This window comes from Pseudophryne corroboree (genome assembly GCF_028390025.1).
Source record: "Pseudophryne corroboree isolate aPseCor3 chromosome 3 unlocalized genomic scaffold, aPseCor3.hap2 SUPER_3_unloc_83, whole genome shotgun sequence".
Classification (NCBI taxonomy): Eukaryota; Metazoa; Chordata; class Amphibia; order Anura; family Myobatrachidae; genus Pseudophryne; species Pseudophryne corroboree.
The window spans coordinates 181,383-195,844 of record NW_026967578.1 but is presented as its reverse complement, the minus strand read 5'-3'; the positions used below and the strand labels follow the sequence as shown (position 1 = coordinate 195,844).

The 14,462-nt window shown below is 42.0% G+C and overlaps 2 protein-coding genes across 2 annotated transcripts in view; one reads left to right on the top strand and one right to left on the bottom strand.

Annotated features, from left to right (window-relative positions):
- LOC134984817 (zinc finger protein 585A-like) overlaps positions 1–14,462 on the bottom strand; it is a 158,231-nt gene that overhangs the window by 77,144 nt on the left and 66,625 nt on the right. The window lies entirely within an intron of this gene.
- On the top strand, positions 1,585–6,781 carry LOC134984818 (gastrula zinc finger protein XlCGF17.1-like; the record flags this gene model as incomplete). Its single annotated transcript, XM_063950297.1, has 3 exons — positions 1,585–2,509; positions 2,592–2,734; positions 6,755–6,781. Coding segments are annotated over 3 exons (1,095 nt in total), but the record flags the coding sequence as incomplete, so codon positions are not given.

Genomic DNA, 14,462 nt, shown 5'->3' with positions numbered 1-14,462 from the left:
TTTAGAGTGCCCATATCTCCTGCGGAGCCCATCTATACCCCATGGTCCTTACGGAGTCCCCAGCGTCCTCTACGGACTAGGAGAAAAAGATTTACCGGTAGGTTTAAAATCTTATTTTTATATACTAACAGGGGTGACAGGTGTGGTACATCCCTGCAAAGGCAGATCCAATCTCTTTCTCATCAGACTCTGCTGTCTTCCCTCCACTCTCACTCAGATGTTCACTGCTGCCAGTAGCACACGTATGAGAAGCAGAAGTATGGCGGCAGCTGTATAGATTCTGATATGTAATTCTCTGTATCATACTTACCGTACACACATTATCCTTATTACTAGTGAGAATATAGATGTAAGACACTGATGATGGGGGTGTAACAGTGGATTATAACCTAGCAGATGATGATAACAGGGTATTATATGGTGTATTGCATGTAAAAGACCTTGTTCCACACCTACTCTGCTGTAGCAATATACCTTATATAAGGGTGAGTAACACATGTACAGGCTTACCAGCGTATGAGCACACACATAAAGGAATGCTACCTTACCAATGCTTCCAGGAGTAACGTTAGGAGACATTTCTCTAATCCATCAGCTCATATGACTGATGTTATTGTTCATCTAGAATCTCCAATTCATACGATATGTTCCCCATCCATTGTTTTACATTGGTGCTGACATAGGACATAGCGAGTGACTACATCTCCATTTATACTTCATGGTTAGTTACCAGTACAAGAGAGAGATATATCTAAGTCTTATTATAATATTACATTTGTTATTGTGAGAGTTCTCAGGAAGGTGGACACAGTGATAGTATGAGACACAAAATTATAAAGCTTTCATTAAAAGTTATGTTTTATTATACACACATTTACAATTAAGTGTCCCAGAGAGTCGTCTTCTCCTATTGTTTACAAGATTAATATTGTTACAGAAAATGTCACATTTCCATAATGTATTTTATTTCCAGCAGATGGACACACAAGCAGGAATATCTCAGAAGGACATCTAATGTTATCCCCGGATTGTGACATAAAAGATAATGACAGCAGACAGGATTCTCCAGGAGATAACCCCATTACCCCAATTATACATCCAGCTCTATCAGCTGATCCCCCTGATCCTGGGAAATGTTTTCCTGATCACCCTGATATTGGTGCATCTGTTACAGCTCAGAGAGTAGATACAGTGTTTCCCTGTTCTATAGATGCCAAATGTTTTACACAGAACACAAAGCTTATTACCCATCAGCCAGCTAAGGCAGGGAAGAGGCCATTTCCATGTTCTGAGTGTGGGAAATGTTTTACATACAAATCAGCTCTTGTTACACATCAGAGAAGACACACAAGTGAGAAGCCATTTCCATGTTCTGAGTGTGGGAAATGTTTTGCATGGAAATCACAACTTGTTACACATCAGCAAAGTCACACAGATGAGAAGCCATTTTCATGTCCTGAGTGTGGGAAATGTTTTGCACAGAAATCAGATCTTGTTAGTCATAACAGAAGTCACACAGGTGAGAATCCAATTACTTGCTCTGAGTGTGGGAAATGTTTTACATGGAAATCACAATTTGTTATACATCAGAGAAGTCACACAGGTGAGAAGCCATTTCCATGTTCTGAGTGTGGGAAATGTTTTGCACGGAAATCACATCTTGTTACACATCAGAGAAGTCACACAGGTGAGAAGCCATTTCCATGTTCTGAGTGTGGGAAATGTTTTGCACACAAATCAGATCTTGTTAAACATCAGAGAAGTCACACAGGTGCAAAGCCATTTTCTTGTTCTGAGTGTGGGAAATGTTTTACACAGAAATCACATCTTGTTAGACATCAGCAAAGTCACACAGGTGAGAATCCATTTCCATGCTGTGAGTGTGGGAAATGTTTTGCACACAAATCAGCTCTTGTTATACATCACAGAAGTCACACAGGTGAGAAGCCATTTCCATGTTCTGAGTGTGGAAAATGTTTTGCACAAAAATCAGATCTTGTTAAACATCAGAGAAGTCACACAGGTGAGAAGCCTCTTTCTTGCTCTGAGTGTGGTAAATGTTTTACATGGAAATCACAACTTGTTATACATCAGAGAAGTCACACAGGTGAGAAGCCATTTCCATGTTCTGAGTGTGGGAAATGTTTTGCACGGAAATCACATCTTGTTACACATCAGAAAAGTCACACAGGTGAGAAGCCATTTCCATGCCCTGAATGTGGGAAATGTTTTGCACACAAATCAGATCTTAATAGTCATAACAGAAGTCACACAGGTGAGAATCCAATTACTTGCTCTGAGTGTGGGAAATGTTTTGCACACAAATCACATCTTGTTACACATCTGAGAAGTCACACAGGTGAGAAGCCATTTCAATGTTCTGAGTGTGGGAAATGTTTTGCACACAAATCAGATCTTGTTAAGCATCAGAGAAGTCACACAGGTGCAAAGCCATTTTCTTGCTCTGAGTGTGGTAAATGTTTTACACAGAAATCACATCTTGTTAGACATCAGCAAAGTCACACGGGAGAATCCATTTCCATGCTGTGAGTGTGGGAAATGTTTTGCACACAAATCATCTCTTGTTAAACATCAGAGAAGTCACAAAGGTGAGAAGCCTCTTTCTTGCGCTGAGTGTGGGAAAGGTTTTACATGGAAATCACAACTTGTTAAACATCACAGAAGTCACACAGGTGAGAAGCCATTTCCATGTTCTGAGTGTGGGAAATGTTTTGCACGGAAATCACAACTTGTTACACATCACAGAAGTCACACAGGTGAGAAGCCATTTCCATGCCCTGAATGTGGGAAATGTTGTGCACACAAATCAGATCTTGTTAAACATCACAGAAGTCACACAGGTGAGAAGCCATTTCTATGTTCTGAGTTTGGGAAATGTATTGCACGGAAATCACAACTTGTTACACATCAGAGAAGTCACACAGGTGAGAAGCCATTTTAATCTTCTGGAGTATACTTATCATTGCCATGCATTGTTTTTCAAGGTTCTTATCCTATCTCCTATGCTTTTTGCAATATACATGCTACAACTGGGTGAAATAATCAGATGTCATGCCCTCATCTACCACTGCTATGCAAATCTGTCTTTTGCTCCGGGTACTGAGAACCCAGTACCAATCCTAAATGTCTAGCTGATCTCCAAGTGTGGGTGATGCCAGTTGGCTGTGACTCCGTCCTGGTGGAACAGGTCCTTATGATAGAAGCTCACCAACAAAGGGCAGGGCTACAGCTCAACTTTGCGAACCAACCAGGCTTACGCTTGGGGGTTCAGAGTTACAAAATGCTGATAATGGGAGTCATTCCGAGTTCGTTCGTTGCCGTTTTTCGCTATACTGTATGTTACACACTATAGGAATTTGTATTTCTGGTTGTAATACATTTGAGTGTATGTACGAAATATTTGCTATTTTGTTACAGTATATTAACAAATGCATCTTCTACCGTAATGCGCACAGTAACTTGCCTTTACAGTCATTCGCGCCCCCTACCGTATTAGCCATTAGCATGCGTATTTGATGCATGCATCGTAGACTCATCCATTGGTAAATTCCATAGTGTATTCTAAATATCAAAATGTGCAATTTGACTTTGACAACTTGTAGGTGAATTAGGGTTGTTTAAAAAAAAAAAAAAACTTACCTGACTCTTACCTGGAAATGTCAATGTATGAAGGTATGGGAGATACCTGCTGCAGTTCCTTCTACTTACATTTGGGAGGTCCGGTTGTTTTTGGGGCATTAGCAGCAAATAGTAAATGATACATTGTCTCGCTGACCCTCTGATTTTTTCAAAAATATGTTACACAAAATGACATTTGCATTAACAACCATTAATTAAACAAGAAAAACACAACGCAAGTAAAAAAAAAACCCACAAAAAAAACTTTATATATAAAAAATAGAAGAAAATCATCAATTCTGGTCTGGACTCATTGACTCTATCAGGAGAACAAGAGCCTTTTTAGCAAGGACTATACCAACAGTAACCAGTAGAGGAATCAGGCGTATCCCACAGAATATCAGCGCTGCCACCGTACATTGGGGAGAGAAGATAAAGTGCAGATTTCTGAACAGTGCTTTTAGAAGGAACACAAGAAGTGCATAGATCACAATGATCAGAAGTCTAGGACAATGAGGTCAAGAAACCAACGCTGTGGTACTAATGACCTCAATACAGATCACTTGGAGCAAGAGACTAGGGTAAGGGCAACAACTATTTTTCAAACAGCTAAAAAAAAAGTTAGAAAAAAAATTAATTATAAATGTAAATAAAGAGGATCGTCCAGTACAGAGGACTGGGGTCATTCCGAGCTGTTCGCTCGCTAGCAGTTTTAAGCAGCCGTGCAAACGCTAAGCCGCCTCCCACTGGAAGTGTATTTTAGATTAGCAGAAGTGCGAACGAAAGGATCACAGAGCGGCTGCAAAATAATTTTGTGCAGTTTCAGAGTAGCTCCAGACCTTCTCAGCGCTTGTGATCACTTCAGACTGTTCAGTTCCTGATTTGACATCACAAACACGTCCTGCATTCACCCAGCCACGCCTGCGTTTTTCCTGGCACGCCTGCATTTTTTTGAACACTCCATGAAAACGGTCAGTTGACACCCAGAAACACCCACTTAATGTCAATCACTATGTTAATGCCTAATTATTTTAAAGGAATTGGGGAGTCTCCATTGTGATAATATTCAGCATATAGAATTTATTATCAAAGAAGAGGCCACGCCTATATTTTTCTGCGCAGAGAGACGTGACCCTACACAGACTTCATCAATGATGTCCGTCACTTCAGGGGATTTCAGGCTTACATATATAGTACATAATTATACAATAATTCATAATTGATTAATCAATGGGGCGTGTATTCAGATAACAAGGGGATTATAGATTGGTTGTTGGTCACCAACAGGAAATCTCAAATATGGTCAGCTGGGCTAGATGAAATGGCTGATCTTCTGAAGATGGCAGACTGGTTCCATGAGTTTTGGATCTCCCATTCACATCAATAGAGTCGCTCAATAAGCTTCGTCAGCAAAGAGGTTATTCCTGTTCCTATGTCATGGTGCTCTTTTCAGAGCTGAAGGTTCATCTGATATTTATTTATCAAACCCCATAAAATGTCATTAAGTTCTGGTTATCTAAATACAAGGCTCTCTATTTAGACACGTACAGTCTTAGTCACAAGCTAGGACAAAGGATGACAGAAAACTCCACTATAAGAAAGAATGACCATTATGGGAATTAAAGTGCCAATTACAGATATATAACTGTAAGGGGCCCTACACACTGGCCGACCCGCCGCCGAGCTGCCGGACGGCGGATACGTCCGACGAGCGACCCGGCGGCAGGGGGGCAGTAACGGGGGGAGTGAAAATCGGCCAGTGTGTAGGGCCTATAAGTCTGAAAGCACAATTTCTGAGGCAATACAGATGTATATTTGATTTTTCCTCCCATCATTCCTGTCTTTTGTTTAATCTCTAAACACAACATATAGTAAATCAAATATTCATTATATTAAAATTAATTTTCAAATGAGTGTGAGATATGAGCTAGGAAAAGGAAAACCCGTTCTCTGGATGCAATCGCCAGCACGAGTCCATTGAGTATCGATGTGAAAAGTCTCAACCCTCCAGAAAACTTGGACAGATAAGAGAAATGAAAGAGGTAGCAACAGAATGTGTTCTTTTCTTCTTCAACCTGGCTATAGGTGGAGGTTCCTTCTTACTAAGTGTACATATATGAAGCATGAGCGTGTAAGCACCTATTAGGGTATATTTCTGATAATCTGACTGTGTGTGATAATACTACTGATTCACTGTGTGGGATAATACTACTGATTCACTGTGTGTGATAATACTACTGATTCACTGTGTGTGATAATACTACTGATTCACTGTGCGTGATAATACTACTGATTCACTGTGTGTGATAATACTACTATATTACTATGTGTGATAATACTACTGATTCACTGTGTGTGATACTACTGATTCACTGTGCGTGATAATACTACTGATTTACTGTGTGTGATAATACTACTATATTACTATGTGTAATAATACTACTAATTCACTGTGTGTGATAATTCTACTGATTCACTGTGTGTGATAATACTACTAATTCACTGTGTGTGATAATACTACTATATTACTATGTGTGATAATACTACTGATTCACTGTGTGTGATAATACTACTGATTCACTGTGTGTGATAATACTACTATATTACTATGTGTGATAATACTACTGATTCACTGTGTGTGGTTACTGCAGTGTAGGTAACGGGAGTCATTACCATAAGCTTGGTTCTTGGCTTCCTTTCAGGCCGTGTGAATACTTTCCCACACGATCGTCCAAGGACAGGCAGACATTTGATTGTTACATAACTTATACAAATTATAAGTAGTATCATAACATAGTGTAGTATGTGGTAAAGCCATTTTGAGATTCCGGCTCCCATCCATCCGAAGGGGTCCCAATCAGCAGATTGGGCCATATGTTCTTGTATATTCTGCAACAACTTAACCTTCTGTTCAATGGGGTTATAATTATCTCAGATGTTAAAACAACACATTCCTTTAAATTGTTCACAACCACTCAATGGCTACCCTATTTTGTATCATACCATCTCTTACTTCTCTGAGTTCTTCATTTATAAGAGCAATAGCCGTACTGGTGGCATTTATGGTTTTAGCCAATCCACAAGCTATGCTATTTATCACCCTTGTGTTATACAGGCTGAGTCCTGGGACTCCTATGAGTGAAAAGGCTAATGCTGAGTATTGTGCCTCGCTAAGTAATGGTAAGTCTGACTGGCAATCAGGATCTAAAGACCTTTTTTCTTTACTGTGAGAGTCCAAAGTAGTTATGTTTGCGTGAGCTGCTACAAAAGTGAGTCTGCCCAAATAAACTCCCGTGATTTGCTGGGTAGTAGGAGAATGCAATATTTCTGCATACTAAAAATAAGCCCCATGGCATGTATATGTCAATTCTAGGGCTGCTTATTGTTATCAAGTGCATTTTGGGGTAACCCCTAAAGACTCAAACTGTGGCTTACCACCAATAATATACCAACAGTTCTTTTCAGATATACTAGGCTGGATCTCCAGCTTATACCTAGTGGTGAGAGACTGCCCAATTTTATCTTCCGGATTGTTGGTCCCTAATGTTTCCATGTTAATGTCTATAAAGGTGATATTTTTCCTGGTAGCAATTCTATCTTCTGCATTTCTTCTATTGTTATTGGAATGCATATAAAGCAGGTCTTATAAGCTTCTCCCACATGTTTGGGTGGTACTACACAGAAAGCATTACTATGGGCGGCAGCTGGGGCCAGTTCTACAAAGGTGTTCCTCTCATATACCCTAGCTTTTTCCACTGGGCCCTCATAGGGGTTTTCATCTGTCTTTTTGTGTTTTTATTCTTATTTTCCCTTTCCTCGGGGAGCCATTCCTGATCATTCCTGATTCCCCCATGGATTGTATGGTGTGTGTCTGAGTGTTGTGTCTGATTCCTCTCCTCACCTTCATAACAACATACTATACAATCATTCTGGGAGATTCTCCCACAGTGTACACAGATACATCTATACATATTTACCATCTTGTGGCACTCGGTCTGTTCTATGGGGGCCCTGACTGTGCGTGCACCTCCAAAAAGCAGTGGATCATCGTGGCACCAATCTATCCATCTCTGTTCAGGGTTTCGTCCGCAATATTTACAAATACATCTGGCTATCAGGGGTAGCTGTTGACATCTGTTTGGGTACTCTTCTTTTTCCTCTTTTCTTTTGTTTCTTGTGTCTAGGGGTGTGATGAGAGGTACATGACTAGGATAGGGATGTATTACATCCTCAAAGGTCATCAGAGACATACCCTCTGGGGAAGCCACCTCATGCACCACATCAGACTGCCCCTGCCCTGGACCCTCAGTCATCCTAGTTAGTAAGTAGTAAGTCAACGATCCCCCCATCCATATTATTACTCCCAGGCTTAGAACCAATACTCCAATTTCGGTAGCCATTCTGAATCTTTTCTGCACCTGGTTGGGGTTTAGCAACACGGATTGTCCCATATCATTTTCAACATACATCTTACCAAACCAGGCCATTTTATCTCTTAGTCTCTGGTTACTGGGGTTCCTCAAAAAGAGCCTGCAAGTTAAATGTTTCTGCAGCTTCTTCCTCTGGTGGGCTTTTCTGGGACTCTTTGCTCTTTCCGTCCTCAGTCACTTTCTTGCAATGCAATGCATGTATCCAAGCCGATTTCTCTGCCACCTTTATAGCCGTGGGCATGGTCAACAGTACTTGGTATGGGCCCTCCCACCTGTCTACAAATGAACCAGAGCGTAAGAAATTTCTAACCATTACAAATTCTCCTGGTTTCACATCATGGCATTTCAAGTCACTTTGATTAGCACCTTTAGAGAGAATTAGTCCCTTGTGTATCTGTTTGAATTGTTCATGCAAGTCTAGGACATATTTTGTGGTTAGATCGTGTAGAGTGGAGTGGCTTTCTTCTGGGCCTATCATCAGGTTGGGATGTTTTCCGAATAACACCTCATAAGTGGACAGACTGAGAGGTTTGGGAGTCACTCTAATGCTGTGTAGTACGATGGGCAGTGCCTCTACCCAGTTTAGGCCTGTCTCTTCTATGACCTTGGAAAGTTTGTTCTTTATGGTATAATTAACTCTTTATACGAGGCCTGCCGCTTGAGGTCTATAAGGACAATAAAGTTTGGACTCTATACCCATTATCCTACACATCTCTTGGAAAACCTTACTTGTGAAGTGTGTGCCTTGATCGGACTCAATGATCTCTGGAATACCATATCTAGATACAAATTCTTGTACTAGCTTCTTAGCTGTAAAATGTGCTGTGCAGGCTACCGCTGGGTATATATTGCTAACATTTATACCGACTCACAATATGCATATTGTGAGTCGGTATAATTGTTAGCAATGGAGGTATGCCGCACAGGCTAGATATAATGTTAGATTCTAAGTACCAAGCTAAAGTAATGGAGTCTGAGAAAATAATATTTTCTATCCAGATCTACATTGGGTGGTGCACCCTGAGTCAGTATAAAGCTTTGCAGACACAGAGGGAGAAGAAAAAGACTCTTTTGTGGGTGCACTCTTTGTATCATAGGAAAGTCAATAGAAGTAATGAATCATGAGAATATTAAATTAATTTAGTTTTATTAAAATCCTAGTAAAATATAGCAGTAGTTTGATTGATTATTTAAAGATAACAAAATTAATGATAACAAAAATAACAATAAAGATTGGTGATAATTTACAAATCACTACTGTCTGCCATGCTTTGGTAGTTAATTGAGGATTATCCTGCATATGGTAGGTTCACAGATTGATCACAGTACATAATTTAATCAAATTTGATGATAAAAGGGATATATAACACACCTAAGCCTATGCAATAATTTCAAGACATCTGTTCGGTCAGACAATGAGAGCCGCCAAAAGAAGGTGATGAGTGAGTAAAATTAAGAGTAGAACAATGAGAAAAGTGTGAATCTGCTGTCAGTGTTAAACACTGGACATGGTAATTGTGCTCTACTAAACTGGATCTTATTCAGGAGTCTCCTACCTGAGTTCCGATTCAGCCCGACACTGATTAGCTTCCAAGATGGGATGGATTCGGGCATTTCCAGTGTGGTATGATAGTAGAGTGGTACATAGATGATTTTTGTCACTCTGGAGTCACTGATGAGAGTTCACAAAAAAATGAAAAAAGGTGGCAACAGAAAAGTAAAGTGGAAAGAGAATAGATGGATCTGCTGCCAGCGTTACAGATGGGAGACTGAATCGTTGGTGAGAGTCCAGAAAGATAGAAAAGACATGAAAGTAAGTAATGTTGACATGGGAATCTGAAACTGGTGCTAAAAAAGGTCCTGATATTGGCAAACAAAGAATACTGTAAATAGTACCAGTATGGATGAACACACAATAGCAACTTGCTGGGTTATCAGGTAATACTGTGGTAAAAATTAAGAAAATAAGGGAGATGCTTAATTAACAATTAGTGGCTATAAGGACTATAGCTGATAAAGAAAGGGCTAAATGAATCACGAGCAGAAAGATGGGGTGTGAATGATCCATATAAACACTCAATGAACTGCTAATGTTGCACAAAAATATTGTATCAATTGGTACAGAAAACAAAGAGAAAAGAAGAAAGGAGATTTTATAGTATAACAAATGTCATTTGAAACTGCAATGAAATATTGTTGCAAAATACTAGAGATAAGCTAGGAGAATATATGTCTAATCAAAATGTGAATATTGTTGCCACAGGTTGATCCTGCGACAGGCTTGCTATATATGTAAATAAGCTCGTTTGGATCACTTTCATTAATATAAAAGAGACGTGGTGCCCCGCTGGTAGATAATTTAAAAATAATATATAAGTATTGATCTCCCGTAGCGGTGGTCTCTGATGTAAAATGCAGAAAAGTTTTGATTACCAATGAAATAGTGTGCCGCTGCGGAGGCTGGAATCCAGCGCAATGCAGATTCCTGTTTCCCTGGAGAGTATGACCCTGTGGAACGGCTCGGAGGAGTCGGCTGCGGAAGACGGCAGGAAGATCAGTCCATGTTGGCAGACAGCAGGGCAGGTGAGCGGGACAGAAGATGGCTCAAACAGGTCGGCTGTGGAAGACGGCAGGACGATCAGTCCGTTTAGGCAGACAGCAGGGCAGGTGAGCGGGACAGAAGACGGCTCAAACAGGTCGGCTGTGGAAGACGGCAGGAAGATCAGTCCGTTTCGGTAGACAGCAGGGCAGACGAGCGGGACAGAAGATGGCTCAGATGAGTAGGTGGCAGGAGGATCAGTCCATGTTGGTAGACAGCAGGGCAGGCGAGCGGGATGGAAGACGCGTTTCGCCCGTACGTCGGGCTTGGTCACTTCCTGAATAAATGTTAACAATTCTGTTTCGTGCCAAGTAACATGCCCTTCCCAATGCTATGAGTTCTGCTTTTTGAGCAGAGTGGGGTGGTGGAAGCGGGAGTGCTTCAATGACGTGTATTGTCCACTATGGCGTATCCAGATGTCAGAATGCCCATGTCATTCTGGCGGTGGCAGCTACCATCAACATACAGGTTCAGGTCTGCATTCTGTATCTCAGTGTCTCTTATATCTAGTCTTGGAGTGCATAAAGTCTGGGTCAGCTTTTTACAATCATGATCATCTACCTTCTCCCCACTTTGTGACTGTCCAGTCACACCTGGGAGGGAATTTGCTGGATTCAAAGTTGTGCAGCGCTGCAATATTATGTTAGGGGGCATAAGAAGCGCGAGTTCCCATTTGGTTATCCTGGAAGCTGTGATGTGCTTTGTGGCTGAGCCATTTAATAAAGCAGCAACTGCGTGCGGAACATTCAGGTAGAGTGTGTGCTAGAACTATGCTGTCTTGTCAACAAGTGTAGCTGCTGCAGCCACCGTGCATAAGTATTGCGGCAGCCCCCTAGCTACGGGATCCAATCTGAAAATCCACAGTGTCTAGGTCGACCACTATAGGTCAACAGTCACTAGGTCGACATGGATGGAAGGTCGACAGGGTTTCTAGTTTGACATGTGCTAGGTCGACAGGTATAAAGGTCGACATGAGGTTTTTTTTATATATATATATATATATATTTTCATACTTAATGATCCACGTGGACTATGATTGGAATGGTAAAGTGTGCCGAGCGAAGCGGTAGCGGAGCGAAGGCACCATGCCAGAAGCATGGCGAGCCATGCGAGGGGGCGCGGTGCACTAATTTGGGATCCCGGTCACTTTCCGAAGAAAACGACACAATATTTTTTTTTAAATCCTTATGTCGACCTTTAGACCTGTCGACCTAGCACATGTCGACCTAGAAACCCTGTCGACCTTCCATCCATGTCAACCTAGTGACTGTTGACCTATAGTGGTCGACCTAAACATTGTCGACAAAAGGAACCACACCCCTATCTACTGTATCCAGCTGTGTGCTGTAATATCCCACTGGGCGGTGCCAGTCCCCATTTTTCTGAGTTAGTACTCCTGCAGAACAGCCGTCGAGCTCTGTACAAAAGAGAAACAATGGTTTAGTGTAACATGGGAAGCCTAGGGCTGGGGTGGCAGTGTGAGAGCTTCCTTCAACTGATGAAACACTAGTAGTGTGGTGTCATCATGGATGACCGGATCAGGCTTTTTTATGGCTACCAGTTCCTGGAGAGGTAGTGCTATAGCAGCATATCCTGGTATCCAGTGTCTACAGAAAGAGGTCATCCCTAGAAAGGTGCGTATTTGCTTTTGGGTGACTGGCATAGTCATATTCTGTATGGCCTGGATGCGTGATGGTAAGAGGTGACGCTGTCCTTGGGAGAGGCAGTGACCTAGATACTGCACTTTCTGCTGGGACAGCTGCAATTTGGCTTTGCTGGCCTTCAACCCCATGGAGGTGAGGAAAGTCAACAGGGACACTGAGTCTTCCCAGGATTCCTCCTCTGTCTGTGAACACAATAACAAATCATCAACATATTGAATAAGTACTGAGTTGTGTGTTGGGGACCAATTCTGCAATTTATCATGGAGGGCTTGGCTAAAATAACGGTGCATCCAGTAACCCTGGAGGCATTCGCGTCCAGGTATGCTGTTGACCCTTAAATGTAAATGCAAACAGGTACTGACAGCCTGTATGTAATGGAATGGAGAAAACCACTGAGCATAGGTCAATAACTGTGAAAAACAACGCATCAGGCGGGACCTGCGTAAGTATTGTAGCCGGGTTTGGCACCACAGGGTGGCAAGCTTGTATGACTGCATTAAGTGCGCACAAGGCCTGCACGATACGGTAAGTTTGCGCGGGGCCCAGTTTTTGGACAGGAAAGATCAGAGAATTTGTGGCACTGACGCATTTGCACAAGAACCCCTGGTGCAGAAGTGAGTGGATGGATGGATACGCCCCTTTCTCCATCTCTGGCTTCAATCGATACTGTGAAATGCATGGTGGGGACTTTTCTGGCTGCAGCTTTACCATAATAGGGTCCACATCTTGAAGTAAACCTACCTCATCCTTATAATTTGCACATAAGCAGCTAGGAACTGCTTCCAGTATGGTTTCACGCATATGGGAGTTGGTTTGCTCAAGGTGCAATGACAGGAGTGGGACTGGTGTGTCTACCAGCGCTTGTGCATTGCTTTTTAACGATTTAGGAATGTCTAAATAAATACCATCCGCAGTGCAGTAAATGGTGCCTTTGAGTTTACATAGTAGGTCACGGCTAAGCAAGTTTGCTGGTGCGTTGGATGCTAGTAAGAAAGCGTGTGTATCATTCAATGGTCCCATCTGTATATTACTATCAGCTAGTATTGGTAAGTGCTGTATTTGTCCTGAGGCTCCTATCGCTGGGACCGTGTGCCATGAAAACGTCTGTGAAGGTAGTGCAGTGGTAAGTAGTGACTTAGCAGCTCCCGTGTCTAGTAAAAAAGAAACAGGTTCATTATTTCCATGCACAGTAACCGTGGATTCCTCAATGTGTTGGCATTGCACGCTGCATAATGAAGACACTGGATGGATTAAACATCAGTATGGTTGCTGCTGCCAGCATGACAACTGATTGTGTGGACCATTGTGTGGGGCATGAGTGCCCATCTGGGGTCCTTGATTATAATGTTGGTGGTAGGGAGGATGTGTAGGGCCGCTGGGTGTTCCCGCATTTCCATGTGGGTACATCCTGTTCTGAGAAGATACTTGACTTCTGCAATATCTAGCTCTATGGCCATACTTACCACATATGAAGCATGCCTTTGGGTCTGGGTATCTAGGACCTTGGTATGTTGGTCCTGTGTTTCTATTTGTGGTGTACTTACCTCCTTGTTGTCCCTGCCATGAATTTCTCTTTTGCTGGCTATGCCTTGGCTGTCTGGGGTCCCAAAGGTTTGGCACAGGTGGTCCCTGACTGTTTTGGACTCTCTGGGGATTTGTTATATTTGTCTGTTGCTGGGGTTGTGTAGGAGCAATCTGATCTACAACAAGAACTGGAGTGGGTTTGACAAGATTAAGGTCACAAGTTCTTGCTTCTCCCCCTACAGTGTTTATTGGGGCGTCTCTCCATGCTAGTTTAGTAGTCGAGTGCGGACATTACTGCAGGCTTTAGACCTTCCACAAAACATGGAACTAGCATGGAACGAGCCTCATTTGGTTTAACTATCACTTCTCCAGCAGTAAATGTGGGCACCACTAACTTAAATCTATCAAAATACTTATCTACTGTTTCAGTGTCTGCCTGTTTGATTGTGAACAAATCGTCCCATTTGGGGACTGGTGGGTATAGGTCACGCAGCTTAGCATTAAGTGCATCTATCTTTCCTTTATTTGGGTCACCATGATCATTTGCAGAGAGAACAATACTGGTTGTGAGGGATTGTGCTAAATCCTCAGGTAAAGTATATAATA